The sequence below is a fragment of the Engraulis encrasicolus genome, unplaced genomic scaffold (assembly GCF_034702125.1).
Source record: "Engraulis encrasicolus isolate BLACKSEA-1 unplaced genomic scaffold, IST_EnEncr_1.0 scaffold_53_np1212, whole genome shotgun sequence".
NCBI lineage: Eukaryota > Metazoa > Chordata > Actinopteri > Clupeiformes > Engraulidae > Engraulis > Engraulis encrasicolus.
In genome coordinates this window covers 232,591-251,756 of record NW_026945852.1, presented here as the reverse complement: position 1 = coordinate 251,756, position 19,166 = coordinate 232,591, and the positions used below count along the sequence as shown (strand labels likewise).

Here is a 19,166-nt window from a genome sequence, read left to right as displayed (position 1 = left end):
GAATGGAGTGGACCCAACTTTGAGCTCCCAAAATCCGGGAAAATTCCCATATTTTAAGCCAAAATCCGGGAAATTTTCTAAAGGCCAAATTTTGACAGTCAACGGGATGACAGAGACAGATCGGACGGTGCGTTCTACTCTGCTTTTCACAACCGTGCGCGCGTCTACTCTCTCAAGTAAGTATTGATTTATTGATATATGGTGATACCACAGAGGAAACAGTACCACCGAGTACACAGTAGGCTATGTCCAAAGCTCGTATTACTTGTCAACAGTTAAAAAATAATAAAATTTTGTTATTTGACCAGCAACAATCTCTAGTTGTGCCCACACATTAAAAGGTTCATTTGGCTATGCTAGCCAGGCAGGCGTTTGCTAGCTGGCTGGCTGGCATAGAAGCAGTTTAACCGTGGTTGCAAGTGCTCACTGTGTTGTGAAATTACTATATTAGTCTGAAATGAATGACAACTGAATTTGTTCTTAATCTTGTCACACAGCCAGCAAGTGGAGGCTACTGGCTCGTCTGTGCTAGCCTGCTGTGTTCACCCACCTGTTGACACGGTTCCCTCAGGTCTCGGACCCAGGGAAATTCATCATAAATTCATTACATTTCTATCACGGGCTGGATGGGAACGAACAACTTATATAATAGATAGTTGAGAGACACCTTATACTTGAGACAGCTACATCACAGAAAACTTGTGTCTAAATGATGTCACTATTATTAAATAATGGCTAATGTTCATGGTTAGCCACAAACTGTCATTGTGATAACTACGCACTGACCTGTATCGTAACCACTGCATTCAATCTGTTTGATTACAGGGACATATTCTCTGAAGGCACCCACAGACACCGACAGGCGATTGTTCAATGTGGCAGTGGCCCGGACCATAAAAAATCATGTCAAGATAAATAAAAATCATGATGAGTGAAGAAACTCTTCGTAAGGTTGTTTATTTCTGGAAGCTTTGGAAGGTTATGTAAACAAATGTGTCTATTGTAGCATTGTTAAGTTCAAGACCCCCCCCCCCCCCCCCCCCCCCCCCCCCCCCCCCCCCCCCCCCCACCCCCCGCAACCCTCCAACAGCATTCTTAAGCCTGCATGACCTGAGGATCCAAACACTTGTTCTATAACCTGCATTCATAGCCATCAATTTCAGTTGCTTGGAATAGTGTAAATGCAGGAAATGTAGAAATCATAACCCACCTGTGTGTGTGTGTGTGTGTGTGTGTGTGTGTGTTAGTTATACAGATTAGTTATACTGATCAAACACTAATACCGTAATTCCTCGAATAGTAGCCGGGGTTACTATTAAATTATTATTTTTTTTGACCAGGCTATTAATTGGGGTAGGCTACTATTTGAGGGGGGCTCCTATTTTTTATATTTTTATTTTGTTTTTATTTTAACGATTGTCATTTTGTGGGAAAAAACTAAGCTCTTTATTTTATACCTTACATTTATTAATTGTTCATTCATATTTCGAGTCTTGTACGACATGTGAACGTCTATGGGCACGCAAGATGGGCACGTCTAACATCTGTGATGTACCTCAGGAATTTTAATCGTCATGAGAGTGCCACAAGATGTAAACTTAAAAAAGAACTAACAGATGCATGCACATACACGTGCCTGGACCGGGATGAATAGCGTAATGAAACATAAAAGGACAAAAAAAAAAAACAGTCTTAAACGCTTGCCTGTTCTGTGTAAGTAACATCAGCGCAGCACGACATGAGGGAACATCATTCATGGCCGTGAAGGCTAATCTTTGGCGCAAAGCTATTTCAATCCAAGCTGCCAGCGCTTCTGTTCTTTGGACAGACAAGCCCCATAGTCTCCTGTGATTATTTAATTTCAAATAGATACGCATCTTTTGGGGCTCACGAATGTCAGAGCAGTTTGATTCAACAGCAGTTTGATGCAATTCTGTTTGATGGTGTGCGCAAAAATGGCCATTCTTCTTCACCGGGGCAATGTGAAGGCATGTCTCCTGGCGCTGCCCGTCAACTTCTAAAGACAATGTCTCGTGATAGTGGTGGGAAATGCAATGTCAGCTCATAATCATCTCATATGCAATGTAATCTCAAAGCGTGCATGCGATTTCATCTTGGCCAGTCAGCGATGGCACCAGTTTGCTTTTTAAAATGTCTGCACCCTGTGCGCCGGGAAGGCTGTTAAACTAATAGAGAAACCTGCTTCATCATTGGTGGGTATGCAGTGACTTTACTGTTTGCCCAAGAGCCTCCTGTAAGCACCTGTTTGGCGTGATCTAGCACAGTTGCAACAGTTTCAACCTCGCGCATGCAACTCCATTAAAACGTGGACTTCAGTATGAGGTCTATTCTGAGCAATATGAACCAATCTACTCGCCGCTGCTATTAAGCAAAATACTTCACTTATGTCTACTTTACTAAGATAAGATGTATTTTGTTTAATATTTGGAGACATCACCTTGCCCTTTCTGCAAAGCGCTTTCGGGAAGCACGTCTCTCTCTCTCTCTCTCATACACACCAGGCAAACTTACAAGCACCTTAAGTTTCGATTGTGCCGCTTGGAGAGGAGGCATTTAAACTGTTACAATGTAGGCTATTAAAGTAGGCATCGCCTACACACGTTCCGAAATTGTTCGAACTTCAACACGTTGTGCAAAATGCGTCATTTAAAAATGCACCGGTTACTGAACGAGGCCGGCTACTATTAGGAGCCAGGTTACAAATCGAGGAAATACGGTAACTAACTTGAGTGTCTTGATTCTGCAGTGTGAGTCCTCCAGTAGAGGGCAGAACTGCTTCACTCCGGAGTCTCCCGGTATCTTCCCCTTCAGATCCAGCTCTGACAGCAGTAAAGGGTTTTCATGTAGAATTGAAGTCAGAAAGACACAGGCGTGTTCAGCAGCATCACTCTTCAACAACCTGTGAAGACAGATCAAATGTATTCTTCTGTATTAATCCCATCGAAACACAGCACATGTAGATGCATATCTGGCTGATATCAATGTTGCTCTCATCAATGGAAACTGAAAAGTAATTGGCTTGACTGAGACCTCTGATACACGGTACAAAATAAATCCCCAAGTGCATGGGAGAGAAATGCAATTGTCTACCACTATGGGGGCATAAGATGGCGTAAACAAAACAATAAATCATGCAGCCAATCCATGCCAGCATTGCTGCCAGCCAGCCGCATTTCAAGTGGCCTTGCTTTGTCTCATTGTTCTCACAAACAGCAACTACCTCGTGGAAAATGAAACATGTTGTCTTTGCATTAATACTTTCTTGACGATATTTAGCATTGATAGTTAGCAGTCTTACCTAGTTATTTACAAGTCATCAAAAACAAAAAAGTATACTGTACACAAGTTATGGCAGATTGCAAGGGCAGGTCATCTGTTTCATGACAGATTCTAGGAAAGGCAGCAGCGAATGTAATAACAGCACTTAGAAGCATTTTGCATGAATGCATTTCATTGTTGAAGTCAAATAAAGCACGGTCATGGCCCGTGATGGGCTTGTAAAAAAAAAATATATATATTTTGCTGACCGCTGACATAGAGACTTAAAATGTTAGATCCAACATCATAACACAACCCATAGTAAAATGCATCATCTCCACCAGTGATAACATTTTACAGAGAGAGAAAGTCAAAACATACACTCTAGAAAAAAGCAGACACATTTCAGATAGCCAGATTAAGTTTCAGAAATTCAACATCTCAGACACTTTCATGTAGAGATGTTTTATGAAATCATCTTACCTCAGTTTCTGAAGTTTAAAAGCTGAATCCTGCTGTAATTCCAAAAGCAGCCTTACTCCAGATTTTCCCGGATTGTTTCCTCTCAGGTCCAGTTCCTCCAGGTGTGAGGGGTTTGATTTGAGAGCTGAGGTGAGAGCAGCATATCCTACTCCTGATATGCCACAGTCCGCTAGTCTGAACAGAAGAGCCTTAATTATTATTTTTTTCCATTTCATGTATAAAATATCACTGATTCTTGAGAAAGTGGCTAAAACAGGTTGTAATGTTGACAGAAAAAAACAAAGTGAATTACAAAATTATATGGTATATCCTCGTAGACTAAGGTCTTGGCTTTTCAGAAATGCATAAGGCCATTATGTATTTTTTTCAGAAATCAGGCTTTTCTCCGATCATACCTTGTTTTTTGTCAACACCGTCAGACACAATTAAAAGTTATTAGAATTGTATTGATTTGGTTGCATGTGTATCTGAAGTTTTTAAGTTATTATGTGTATTTATTTGGTTCGCACATATGCCTTTAAATGTTGATTTTTTTGGGGGAATAGTTTCGTGTGTTCTCATTTTAAAATATGTACCGTCATACGATGCTTACTTAACGCCTAAATACAACAAACAATTTTTTGTAATTTCACAAATATTCGTGTAGGCTTAAATTGGCTATTACTTTGATATTTCAACAACTCCTAAGGAAAATGTTGTAAGCACATTCGTTTAAAATGTCCAAAACTCCTACTTACGGTGGTGACTTAAGAACTGACGGTGGTGACAGAGTGGTGAAAGTGGCCTAATTAGTACTTGCATTTAGCAAAATAAATAGCCCTCTCAAGTCAATGGCATCTTGCATAAACACTTTATTTTTGTGTGTGCACAGTATGAGCATGTGTTTTTACTTCATTAGTTAGATTATCTAGGAAGTAAGCCACTGGTTGTTGAAAATGTGGTAAAAACAGCTTTTAAGTTGTTCAAATCCAAAATATAGAGGTGTATTATCATAGATGTAGGTCTTGGCTGTGCAGTGAATGCATTGGCCAAGCTCCCCATGTTTAACATTTTTCATAAAATGGGCTCTTTCTTGTTTTGTCAACAGCGGCAGACAGAATTAGAAGTAAAAACATATGTTCACTGTATAGAATTGAATTATTTAAACAATTCAACATAACTGTAGATACTTATTGTATGCATATTCTTAAAACATGTCAAAAACACGTAAAACATGTGTTTTTTGGTGAACTCCATCAGATGTCACCACCGTCAGGTTTTCTGACCAAAAAAACCTCCAAATGCACCTCAGTGGTGGCTAGAGTATCATTTTGGATCACAATTATTACTAACATGCCTAGTAATGTTTCATTAACCAGCACAATTTAGTAAAATATGGAACAACATGATGAGCAGATGTTAATAAATTTATACATGTATTATTGAAAATATACAATGTGATAAAAGTGTAACCTTTCGTTAGGAGTTTATTGGTTATACTTTGGTATCCTCTCTCTCCCTTGCTCATTGATTTATGTGACGTCTCAGAGACATCTATCCCCTCCCAGTCTGTCCCAGACCACTTTTTTGAACTTTGTTTAGGCTATGGAAGCTATCAATCACATACCAGACGCAACTAAGAGCCCATCACGGAACTGGGGGGAGACAAGACCATATATGTCACTATTCTATAGTTTTACATATTCATGATAGGAAAGATGACGTCATGGACTGTGGGGTTGGGGGATGTTTAAATAGGATTGTTTTCTGTACTTACTTCAGGACTTATTGAGTGGAAGACTTCATGTCTCCACGCAATAACTACTCCGGCCGTTAAACAATAAAATCTGCTCGCAGATTTTAAATGCTACCTCTGTTTCCTGTGTGTTCTTTCAGGTAAATTTGATAAGGTAATACAGTGAAATTGTTAAAGTGATAATGTGAAATTATTCACATGTTTTGGTCCTTCGATTGCCGAACTTCAAAAATTGTCCTCCCTGATATATGAAGACGTAACGACGCACTGGACTCCAAGTTTTCACCCGGGACCCTGAAATAGGTGACTTTGCCTCACTACGCCTTCATATTCAGCGACGACTGACTGAGTAAAAGAACCAACTGGGACCCACGGGATAGAGGTAGTATGGATTTGGATTTTTTATTTCTAAATTTTTGCCAGGATAGCTCGTTCCTGGGGTGACAGGTCATTGTTGATGCTGATGAGTGTGCGCACCACGTGAGAGTCGTGGATCTCGGAAGTTGAGCTCTGATCTCTCCCCCAGGACCGGGGCTTGACGGCATTCCGCAGACGTGCGTAAGTAGTTTGAACTACTTAAGTCCTGGCTAGTAGCTGGTTGGGCATCAAGACCTAGGCTTGACGCTGTAAGCCCTGTAGGCTGTAACATACGTGAGTCCTTTTCAGGCTGTAATATACGTGAGTCCTTTTCAGGCAAGCATACCGGTATATAGAGCGTTGTCTCCGGGAATTTTGCCATGTAGCATGGGAAATGTCCTGTTTATAGAGCGTTGTCTCCGGGAATTTTGCCATGTAGCATGGGAAATTACCTGTATTTGGAACCTGTAGGTAGCCTGTCCGAATTCTGTCCTTGTTTTGTTACAAGACAATGGGTTCTCATTATAGGCCTACGAACGGTTTAATTTATTGCATATCAGAGAATGAGCAGTACTTCCCCGCAGTTGGCTGTTAGCTGAATGTGTAAAGTAATAGTTGGATACTGAACAAATTCTGTTTATGGCAATTTTAAACCTCTGCAATTAGAATTTAACTTTTCAAAATTTTGTCATAATTCAGACAGAGGATGCTTCCCCGAAATGCAGGGCTATTTTACTTCTCAGTGTTTAATTTAGAACTGCAGGTCGTACGGTAATAGTTGGACATCTTTCTGTTTTGTTTTTTCAAAATTGATGAAAGTTTTTTTTTTCTAAATTATTTTTAGAACTGATTTGTTCAATGTCTAGTGTGCACACCCAACTCGCAGTGGAAGTTAGCTGGCAATGGCGATAACTTGCGAAATATCCCTTCCACTTCGAGCAGTGAGTGTGACATAACTTAACACTTTTTCTAAATTGATAGGTTAGGCTACCTGTCTGTATGTCTGTGTTTGTCTCCATGGGCCCATGTTCATGTTTGTGTCCATGTCCATGTCCATGTTTGTTTATGTTTGAATGCCGGCTGTGTGAATGCTGTGTGTGTGGGTGTGTGTCACTCTCCGGGTTGTGTATGTGAGTGATTTGCCTCACTGAGTGCACGTAAAGTATGAGTGATTGTGACGTCTAGTGAAGGACGGTCTGGTCCGTGTTGTTGTGATCCTCCAGAATGTCCGAGAGACATTTGACTTTCCTGAGTATAAACAGCAAAACAATGGGTATGTGTTTTTATTTACTGCAAAGTTATTTTTGGGGACCATTTTTGTTCTGTCGCATATGATGGTATGTGGCGACATGGTGGTTTGTCATTCTGTTCTTTTCATTTTGTTTTTATACATTTTTTTCCACAATGTATTTGTTTTTGTTTGTGAACTTTCATTGTGAACCTGCAACTTTCTAGAAGCCAAGACCATTTAATTTTGAGTAGTCTTTGAAACTTTCACATGTTTCATAAGCCCTAATGAATCTGTTTGTTTTTTTGTGTGGTTATTTTGGAGTTTTTATACTGGTTTGAACGTAGGTCTATGCTTTTCTGAGGGATTATTCTGTTTTCTTTCCCCTTTTCTTTTAATCCGTTCAGACATAGTGTCATGAATTTCCTGTTGCCTGAATGACACTACTGACTTTGTGATGCATTGATCACGACACTGTGTTATGTCATTATCCTGCAGTACTGTGGTACTTAACTTTTCCATGACTGTTACTGGATGTCTCTGGAGGCCCGGTGTGCATGAAGGCGCTTCTTCACACTGGGTTCTACCTCGACTGTGCCGTAAGTTGGGTTTGCCTAACTGGACTCACTTGTCTGGTCATTAAAGCAGTTGGTTTGTTTTTGCTATCTCCCAACTGTGATTTATTTTTTTATTTTATTTGTCAGTTTTGTTTGACTCTGTCTGGGTTTTATTTTGCTTTAAGGATGGTTTATGGTTGGTTATGTCTAAATGTACAAGTTGGGTGAGATTTTACCTTACATTTTATATAGGCCTAAGCCTACTTGTTTCAAAATATTATGAGACGCAGTTATGATTTCATTTTATTGCTTTTAAAAGTGGTTATGTGCCACAGGTTTATGTGAGGACAAATCTCATCCTATCTTATTAGTTGTAACGATGTGGACAGCAAGGTGGTTTGTGTTGCCAGTTTGATGTATTGTGTGTTGTGTTTTGATGGCGTGTTCCCGTACTTTGTTTTTTCTCTCCCTGTTTTAAGTGCGCTGTCCTCACTGACGGGAGTTGAGCTAAGCCCCTACATCTACCATGACCTCATGAACACCGACAGTGAGAACTGCATGCCAATATGTTTGGTTCTGTTGCGAAGTGTTTAATGCAGACCTAACTACTAGCCAACTATGTCTGTGGCTGTAGTAATTTTATAATAATAATAATAATAATAACTTGGTTTTATATAGCGCCTTTCAAGGAACCCAAGGTCGCTTTATATTTTTACATTTTATGTTGCATGCTTGTTGTTTTCCATGTGCCGATTCTGTCCATTTGTGTGTAACGGGTTGAACCGTGCAGTTCACCAGACAATGTGTCCCCCAGTCTTGCTGTAGTACGCTGTACGCTTGGCCACTGAGTGCCTAATTAGTTAGTGGCGACTAGGCCAAGGTTTTTTTTTATTTTTTAACAAACCCCCGAAATAGAAGGCTTTTAGAGCTCTCCCGGTGTTTGAGTGTCTATGGGGGGTTTAACCTCTGCCTTTGTGGTCTGTGCTGAGGTCCGGTTACGCGCGGACAAGCACCCTGGCCACGTCCCTTTTGTCTGTGTTTAGGTTGGACAGACCCTGTTATCCGAACTGTTCTACCTCCTCTCGCCCTGTCATGTTGTGAGGAGAGTGTCGCCGAGGGTCTGATCATTTCAATTCACCATGGGCAGTTGGCCCATCGCTGTTTTGCCCAAACATATATATATATATATTTTTTTTTTACATTCTTTTCTGTTTGTTTGTTTTCTTTGGTTTGTGTCGTGCTGGCCGCCTCCTCCCTTCCCGTCTATTTAGATGGCTGTCCGGAGTGTTTACGCACTCCTGCAATATTTAGGGCAGACACTCTGGATTTCCCCCTTCCTTTTTATTTCAGCGGCACGGCCAGTTTAGAGTATTTTGTGATTTGTTTTACGTTTTGTGTCAGTACATCAAATACTTTTTTTTTTTTATGTCAACAAAAGGGAACGTCTCTGTGCATATCTATCCGAACCTGTTGTGCCTTGGTGTACTGGTTATTACCTCTGGGGAGGTTCTCCCAGTGGTGTAGTTATGCAATTGCAGTCCACAGTTGATAATTCCTTTCTTGAATAATTGACGTCAGGTCCACTCTGCTATGCATGGAGTATTTTCAGGGCTTTACTGGATGTAGTAAAGTTGTTTTTCATTATTTTGTTGTACTTTTGATAAATGTTGTCCTCATGTAATAGTGCTGTCTATTTTATTTCAAGTATTGGTTATGCGACAATGTTTGGGTTTTGTTTTGTCGGCACTGGTGACATGGGTTTTTGTTTGTTTTTATTTTATAGCTCTCTTCTCTGTTCCAGCTGCACCCATCTCCTGGTTACTGTCTGTGTGTGGTTAAGATGCCCACTGAGCGCTTCTTTCTGTGCGGCACATTGCTGACTGTGTTTGCCTTTTCCTGTATTGATGTATGCACCTCTGTGATGGAGGGTGCAGGGTGTTTGGAAGTGTTTGTGTTTTACTTTTTTAATTTTTTATTTGGTTTACAACTTTCTGGGTTATGCTGTATTTTGTTTTTATTTTCTCTCCAACTTGGTTTGATTTGTGTTAACAATTATCCTCCTCGTTTACTGTGCTCAAAGCCTGTTTAGGTATGACTTCAGTGTTATTGAGTCATGTGGATGACACATGCCTCAAACAGGAGAGACATTTTAGGATATTTACAGATGTTTTATGCATCATGTTTTATTTTGTTTGGTAATTCTTTAAAGCACATGGAATAATGACTGTTTTTGAAATGTGCTACTCCTCAAATTAATGAATAGTGCATAAAACAAATGCATGTTAAATGAGATCTTGTTCTGAAACTTCACCCCTAACCAAACCTAACACATTTACTTACAATGTTGATTTCACTAACCATATTTAGAAACACATTGAGAATGATAAATGTTTAGAGTAGAATGCTTTTCGCTGTTCTTCATTTTCAGCAGGAAAAGTTCCAAGTTGCACGCAGGGCCGCTGACAGATTTGGCTGGGCCCCGGACAAAGTCATCTGAAAGGCCCCCCTCACCCAATACATGCAATGTAGTGAGGACCCAATCCTGCCCCCCCCTTCTCCCAGGGCCCGGGGCAACTGTTCCCTTTGTCCCCCTTGTCAGCTTCCTTGGTTGCACGTTAAGACTTGGAGTGGAGAGAGCTGACCGGTTGCATCAAAAGGGACTGCATGTTTACATACCGTCCGTCTCAGTACTGGTGAGCAAGGAGCCAATGGAGAATGCAAGTGTGAGACTGTGTTTTTCCTTACAAGTTGGACATTTTCTATGAACATGGACTTTGAGAGTGGATACAAATCCGAAGATGATTGATAGACACTGATGATGAAGTGAATATTACGTGTACCTGTCATACATGGCTTATGTGTGTTTAAGACTTCATTGAGAGAACAAGAAATAATGATTTTGTTTTAACATTGTGTATATTCGAAACATAGGTATGATTTTGTTCCTAATTTTATGTGATTAGAATGACACCATAGATGTTTTGACTACGCTATACCAATTTAAAATTTTTAAGGAATGCCTTAGTTGCTCCCTATGCTCATGTGAAAGCTGCTGGTCCAGAACTTAAATATTTATGTTGACCTAGGTGATTGGCAGGAAATCGACACTTCTCTCTCTCTCAGCAGTAACCCTGGTTATTAAAGGAGTCTACTGGTCAGACAAGTTGAAACCTTTGCCCACAACGAGGTTGGGGAGGTATTTTTGCTTCTGTCTGGATGACAGATCTTTATAGTGTCTGATTCAAAGTGACGCTCTGCGTTGTCTATGCAGATGCACGTGTGCCATCAGAATGATTCCAATGGATGAAAAAAAGAAAACTGCTGACTTTGAGAAGGACGTTTCCTGGACAAGCATGGGTACAGCCTTGTTTAAGAACTGAGACAATTTGGAACTGTTAATAACAAATATGGAGCAGACTAACGCAGTGTAATGGTTCTGAATAACTGAACAACTCTAACCTTTATATTTGAAAATTTTCATTCTACACACCATGCGTAAAAGCCATGGTGATTGTTTAGTGATAATGATTATATTTTCAAGAGGAGGGAATTATGTTAATAAATTTATACATGTATTATTGAAAATATACAATGTGATAAAAGTGTAACCTTTCGTTAGGAGTTTATTGGTTATACTTTGGTATCCTCTCTCTCCCTTGCTCATTGATTTATGTGACGTCTCAGAGACATCTCTCCCCTCCCAGTCTATCCCAGACCACTTTGCTGAACTTTGTTTAGGCTATGGAAGCTATCAATCACATACCAGACGCCACTAAGAGCCCATCACGGAACTGGGGGGAGACGAGACCATATATGTCACTATTCTATAGTTTTACATATTCATGATAGGAAAGATGACGTCATGGACTGTGGGGTTGGGGGATGTTTAAATAGGATTGTTTTCTGTACTTACTTCAGGACTTATTGAGTGGAAGACTTCATGTCTCCACGCAATAACTACTCCGGCCGTTAAACAATAAAATCTGCTCGCAGATTTTAAATGCTACCTCTGTTTCCTGTGTGTTCTTTCAGGTAAATTTGATAAGGTAATACAGTGAAATTGTTAAAGTGATAATGTGAAATTATTCACAGCAGAACAAAATCTGACGGTGGTGACATCTGACGGTGTGAGACAAAAAAGCACTCTTTTAAATATTATGCATTGTTTGTTCACATTAGCCATTTCATTTTCGCTCTGTTTCTTGGGTGCTTCATACCTTTTCGGAAAAAAAATTACATTTATTAACATTAATGTAATACAATACTATTAAAACCCCCGACGGTGTTGACAGTTTATGGTTGGGACAGTACCAGTGTCCAAACAGATTAACAAATTGAGGACAACATAATAAACTTACAGGAGCTTCAGTGATGGTGAAGTAGGCAGTAGAGCTAAAGGTTTGAAAAGGGGTCCTCAGTAATGAAAATTACCTTGTGCATACCTGATTTTATTGTCTTTTAGAAAAAATCTGACGGTGGTGACCAATATGCTGGACACATTTTGAGCAATCAGTAAATAATAGTAAATATTGTTTTACATCCACTATGTGCACATCTGTACAGCCACTTTAATATGGTCTTCCACATCATGGTGATATTGTTCAATTCTGTTAGTGATTTTTGTATTTTAAGTCAATTGAAATGATGATGCCAGTCCTTGGGACAGGCGATTTTACAGGGTGTGGACAGGTTTATAGCCATGAAAAGTAATAAAATTACACTTAAATATTTCAAACAACTGTATATTCGTGTGACAGACCCCTTGGCATTTACCTGGGTTCATTTTGTTTTTGAAAATGTAGTTGATTTTCAACAGAATTAATATTTTACTGCAGGGACATGTTTTTGCCAAACTTTCAAGAATCAGTGACATACATTTTTGGCATACATTGTATAACACTGTGTTTATACTGTAAGGCAAGACGATGTCCAGGACGTTTAATATTAAAACACAAATCTTAAACAGGTGTGTAAGTACAGTAGGACATCCAGTGAAGTACTGTATGTAAGACTGAGTTAATAATGAAATAATTAAATTTCTTACCGGAGTGACTTCAATTCACAGTTTGAGTTCTCCAGCCCACTACAAAGGTGTTTGACTCCAACATCTCCAATTTTGTTGTAGCTGAGATTCAGTTTCTTAACTTTTGATGCTTTGCAGAGGACAGATGCCATTGTTGTACAGCTCATTTCACTGAGCTCACAGCTATCAAGCCTGAAAGAGGATAAAAGCCATACATAACTAGAACGCTTAGAGATATACATGTACAAAACACTGAACAGTCGTCCACCCATTCTCCCTGTGAATGCTCACAGTCATCACACTTACAGAAGCATTTCGGATTCCTCCACTACTGGCTTTAGCCTCCGTAGACCTTCATCAGACCTGACATACTTCTTCAGGTCAAACACGTCCAGCTTCTGGTCTGATGTTAGCAGCACAAACACTAGAGCCGACCATTGGCCAGGTGAGAGCTGGGCTTCACAAAGTGTCCCTGCCCTGAGGAAGCTCTGGATCTCCTCCACTAAGGAATGGTCTTTCAGTTCATTCAAGCAGTGGAAGAGGTTGATCACCCTCTCTGATGAAGGGACGTCCTTGATCTTCTCCTTAATGTAGCTGATTGTTTCAGCATTGCCAATATGTCTCTCTCCACTCTGCAAAAGGCCATGCAGAAGAGTCTGGTTTGACTCCAGAGAAAGACCAAGAAGGAACCGGAGGAAGAGGTCAAAACGTCCATCTTCATACTCCAAAGCTTTGTCCACAGCATTCTTGTGTAAAATGGGTATGGATTGTTTTTTGAAAAGTTGTGTCCAACGCTGATAACGTTGGTGGTTGGAGATCACATTTTTCCTTTCGGTTGCCATCCTCAGAAACACATACAGAGCTGCAAGATACTCCTGGATACTCAGGTGGACAAAGCAGAACACTGTTTCTTGAGAAATAGCAGATTCCTGTCGGAAGATCTGGGTGCAGACACCAGAGTATACTGCTGCTTCTCTGACATCAATGCCACACTCTCTCAGGTCGTCTTCATAGAAGATCAGATTTCCCTTCTCCAACTGTTTGTAGGCTAGCTTTCCAAGAGCAAGGATGAGATTCCTGTCATGCACCTTGCCAAACTTTTGATTGGCATGTTTTGTTTGGAAAAGCAAGAAATATGTGTACATCTCTGTCAAAGTTTTTGGAAGGTGTCGTCTTCCTGAAGAGCCAATAATCTCCACAAGAACGTAAGCAGCGATCCAGCAAAACACTGGTATGTGGCACATGATGTAGAGACTCCTTGATGATTTAATGTGAGACGTTATGCTTGCAAAACTCTCATCATTGAACCTGTTCCTGAAGTACTCCTCCTTCTGTGTGTCATTGAACCCCTGGATCTCTGTGACAAGGTCAACACAATTGGGTGGAATCTGACTGGCTGCTGCTGGTCGGGAGGTTATCCAAAGTAGAGCAGAGGGAAGCAGATTTCCCTTTATGAGATTTGTGAGGAGTACATCCAAAGAAGTGACACCAGTTGCATCGGTCCAACTTTCATTCTCCTGAAAGTTTAGTTGCAGTCGACATTCATCCAGACCATCAAAGATGAACAATGATTTGTACTTCTCTTGACTGTCACTGGTTAACTGCTTCAGCTCTGGAAAGAAGTGGTGAAGGAGACCCATCAAGGAGAGTGGTGTGCCTCTCATGAGGTTGAGCTCCCGAAAAGGCAATGGGAAAATGAAGTGGATCTCTTTGTTGTCTTTTCCCTCAGCCCAGTCCAGGATGTACTTCTGAATGGAGATGGTCTTACCAATGCCAGCGACCCCCTTTGTCATCACTCTTCTGCTTGGCTTGTCCTGACCACGTAAGGGCTTGAATATGTCATTGCATTTGATTTGATTCTCCCTTCCAACTGGTCTTTTGGATATGGACTCAATCTGCCTGACTTCATGCTCTTCATTTATTTTCCCACTTCCTCCCTCTGTGATGTATACCTCTGTGTAGATCTTTTCGAGCAATGCAGAGTTTCCTTGCATGGGAATTCCTTCAGACACATTCTTGTACTTGTTCTTGAGATGTTTTCTCAGTTCAGCCCGACAAAGTACTTCCAGCTCATCTAGTCCACAAACAAATATATATTGAACAACCACTGATACAAATATAACTACTTGTCCATCACCATAATTATATTGTATTCATACTTCAATGATACAAATAATGTGCAGAAATGACAGATCATGAAAAATAGAATTCTTACGTTCTTTCAGTTTGTCAAAAAGATCCGTTCTTTCCATCTCCAATAGGAAGTGTAATGCCATCTTGAGAGCTCCTTCTCTGGCATCACTCTCATCCTCATCTTTTCTCTTTAAGTCTTCTTGGTAATCTGGACTAAGAATCATCTTAAATCTCTGCAGCTCATTCTTCACAAACGCAATGATCTTTGTCTCAATCACCTGAAGCACACCATACAATCACAAATGAATATGTGTATAATATATGAGTCATTTTTTCTTCTGATCGCTAAATTTCTTTTTTTTTTTGTAATTTAAGCTGTTTTGGAAGAACTCTTAAACACAGTTGTAAAATTAAATGTTTTTGTACCAAATTGTTAACACATCCATCCCATTGCGAACAAACATTGCAGCAAATAGACACAGACAGCAACAAATAAAGTTCTCTTTGCCTCTTGGTTTCCCTATTCACAAAGTGTGTCATTTTCAGGAGGTTAGGAGTCTAGGAGTGACTTCATCATTTGAAAAATATGCAAAGTGTATTCACAATGTATCGATCTTGTTAAATTCTGTAAAGTGTGAGCTATAAATTGCAAACTAACAGGAAAGTAGTTTTGTGGTACTAGTTTGTCTAAGTTGGTCATAGGTTCGTGCATCTCTTTGAAGAGTTCTGGAAAACCATCCAAAATTACACAAACTGTAATATGAACATTCTCAGAGTATTTTTTATTGTTGTTTTTGTTGTTGTTGTTGTTGTCGTTGTGTTTGAAAACTCCTCTTTCAAATGGTCACAGACCTAGTGTACCAACCTACATAGAATGGCTTGAGGACTTGAGGACTGAAGTATTTTCAATTTCTTTGGTACAATCATTTTGATAAACAATGCACTGTGCCGTTTCAAACACATGCACTTACCTGGAAAACATGTGTTAGATTCTGCTGCTCATTCTGACCACTGGCACCTTTCATTTGCTTTCTAAAGATAAAACAGTAAAGTGAAGACCATTTATACATATTTGGGAACTGGATGTAAAGATAGAGTCCCAAAGCTATATACATTATATTCTGTAAGAGTTTCTTCTAACGCAGGGGTGCTCAATAGGTCGATCGCGATCGACTAGGCAGCATTGGTAGATCGTAGGAGGACACTTAAAATAAAAAAAATAAAAAATAAAAGTTCCCTATGGATACCCAGGATCTGACAGGCTAACTCCAGGCGTCTACACTGCCCTACACTGTATGGTATAGCCTACCATAAACACAACGACGTCTTCAGATAAGGAGGATAACTGTCAAGCGCCACACTCAAACTCTTCATAAGTCATAACATCGGAGCACAAAAAAATAGGACGGCACGAGACGTTTGCCGATTGCGCTATATGTTCAGTTAGTAGCCTACAGGCAGCGTCACCGCTCAAAAGAAACAGCCAGAGAAGAAAACAACCGCCCGAACACCGGCAATCCCCTGATTTCCCCCCCTTTTAAACAATGCTCTGAGAAGTGCAGGCAAGATGCAACTCCCGCATTGAGCGTGGAGTTGGCTACTTCGATTAGATTTCATAGGCACGCGTGCGAGGGGAGAGTGAATGATGTGTGCCTGTTTAACCTGAGTGCAGGCGCGTCTTTTCAAATGGTCTGTTCAGCGCGGCCGCTAGACAAAGAGCGCGATTGTCGGTCCATTCAGTAGCCTAGATGTCTCCTTGTTTATTTTTTGGAACTAGGGATGTCTGTAACGTCCACGAAGACAATATCATCCACGTGAAAACGCCAAACGCCCGCAAACCGCTGTTCTGTCTACTTCTCACAGCGGCATTAAAAAAGTCCTCCACGAAATCCCAAACCAACAACCCTTCAAATAGGTGACAGCAAGCATGCACACATGAAATAACACTTCAGGGAGGGAGAAAATAGCTCTGCACTCATATTAAAGTAAAAGGGGGATTACATAAAATCTGTCCAAAAACCAAGAGGGCTTCATTAATATTATGTTCATTTATGAAAATTACATTTATCATAAACTTGATAGCCTACTATGATCTCCCTTTGTGATCAAAAACAGGGGTAATTTACAGTAGGCCTAAATAAGCTCTGTACGAGGTTGTTATTCACCGCTGATTCACCTTTCATTATTATTGATGTGTAGGCCTATATAGGCCTACAAATAGGCTATATGTTCATATTGTGTTAAAATTGCATTTCTAACAGCTGTATTTTCAAATGTTCTCCCCCGAACCCCCAGTAGATCACTTCCACACACCCATCTCAATAAGTAGCTCACATGTTGAAAAAGTCTGAGCACCCCTGTTCTAACGGAAAAAAGCATCTGGTATCTTCTACATCGCTGAATTTTAGTGGGTCTACGGTGTATTCCCAGCAACTTTAATATGGACATTATTGGTCAAGGACATAAACAATGAACAGACAAAATCTATCAATAAGGGATAGTATTAAAATGACATCTCAGTACAATATCTACCATTAAAGGATCTTAATGTTTGCCTAAAGATTGCATGAGGCGCTTAACATACATTTGGTCAGGTGACACGTCCTCCTCTCTGAAGTTTGGAAGGCCATCACCTTTTGAGTTGTCACTTTTCATGGACACAGAGCTCCGTGCAGGTGAGTCTGGTCTCTGTGACATGACTCTGTAGGAGCAGAGACCAACATAAGAGGTGCACACACACACACACACACACACACACACACACACACACACACACACACACACACACACACACACACACACACAAGCCACCAGGTGACTCATGTCAGACACTGCCTCAGAGGCTACAGAATCAACATTGTAGTGTCCAAATCACGACTTAGATACAGTAGGCTATCTATCGACCTTACAGTACGTTATTCAACTAACATAATCTAATGCTACGTGACGACAACAAAAATGTAGCCCCAACCACACTCTGGCTAACACGGTTCATAATGAAGATCCAACTCAGGCTTACTCAACTACACAACTCAGCACGACACAAAACGACATGGCCGGGTTGTATATGGAAAACTGCATTTACAGTCTTGGTGATGTGTACAGTCTTGGTGATGCCTGAAGTCTTGGTGATGTGTGCAGTCTTGGTGATGTGTGCAGTCTTGGTAATGTGTGCAGTCTTGGTAATGTGTGCAGTCTTGGTAATGTGTGCAGTCTTGGTAATGTGTGCAGTCTTGGTGATGCCTGAAGTCTTGGTGATGCGTGCAGTCTTGATAATGTGCTTTCCCCTAGCTTAAATTATACAGTATATCATTCTTATTTTTTATTTTTTACCATATGTTTTATCTTAATGTTTTACATTTTCATTGACTCTAATTTCTTTCTTTCTTTCTTTCTTTCTTTCTTTCTTTCCTTTTTGTGTCCCTTCTTTTTGCATTTGTTTTTTGTGAAGAACATCGAGTTGCACCTGTGCATAAACTTGCCAGGTAACACTTTATTTTAGGGATACATCTATTAGCACTAATACATACAATGGTCCTGTATAAGTAATGTTAAGGCATGTACAAAGCAAAGTCAAACATTTGTTAGGCATGTATTCGCAAATGTCTTGTTCATGCACAATAAGGGATTTATTACCAATTTAGCCTTAGTAAGGACCTAGTAGGCCTTAGCGTTTGCTTAGTACATGCCTTACAAGTTACTTATGCAGGCATTAACATTGTATGTATTAGTGCTAATAGATGTATCCCTAAAGTGTTACCACTTGCCTTGCCTTGCCTATAATGTGTACAGTCTTGGTGATGCCTGAAGTCTTGGTGATGTGTGCAGTCTAGCATAAGCGGCACTTAAAGAGTGCTAATGAAGGGAAACCCTGATAGATGAGAGACTAAATTACTTGATCACAATGTTGATCTTCCTTCATTGAATGACACCCTCTCTTCTGACATTTTTTTTTCATTCAACTGGGAGACTCCAACTTCCATTGTCATTGTGACACAGCACACAAGTGAACACTGCACACACTGCCCACAACGAAATTGCTTTTATGCCTCACCCATGCAATGGAAATCCTTATACCAATTTTATTGATTAAATCCTATAGATCTTTTTTTACAGTGTATGAGTTCAAAAATTGCACTTTTCATACATGAAAAGGGGGATCTTCTCCATGGTCCGCCATTTTGAATTTCCAAAAATAGCCATTTTTAGCTGCAAAAATGACTGTACTTGGACCATACTAGAAAATATTTGTTTATTACTTTATAAACTTTCATGTAAATATAAAATTTGGCGATAGCCAACCCAGTTTCAATGAGCAGCATAGTTGCAGTACCTTTTTTGACAATTTCCTGCACAGTGTCCCTTTAGAGC

At 40.1% G+C, this 19,166-nt stretch overlaps 1 protein-coding gene across 1 annotated transcript in view; it reads right to left on the bottom strand.

The window, feature by feature from the left end:
• LOC134444386 (NACHT, LRR and PYD domains-containing protein 12-like) overlaps positions 1-15,847 on the bottom strand; it is a 109,853-nt gene extending 94,006 nt beyond the window's left edge. The window contains exons 1-6 of the mRNA XM_063193718.1: positions 15,767-15,847; positions 14,878-15,073; positions 12,969-14,736; positions 12,683-12,854; positions 3,763-3,857; positions 2,747-2,920 (exon numbers count right to left, since the gene is read on the bottom strand). Coding sequence (XP_063049788.1) covers positions 2,747-2,920; positions 3,763-3,857; positions 12,683-12,854; positions 12,969-14,736; positions 14,878-15,073; positions 15,767-15,820 — 2,459 coding nt within the window. The 5' untranslated portion in view covers positions 15,821-15,847. The remainder of the gene's footprint in view (positions 1-2,746; positions 2,921-3,762; positions 3,858-12,682; positions 12,855-12,968; positions 14,737-14,877; positions 15,074-15,766) is intronic.
• Between the last annotated feature and the right edge of the window lie 3,319 nt (positions 15,848-19,166).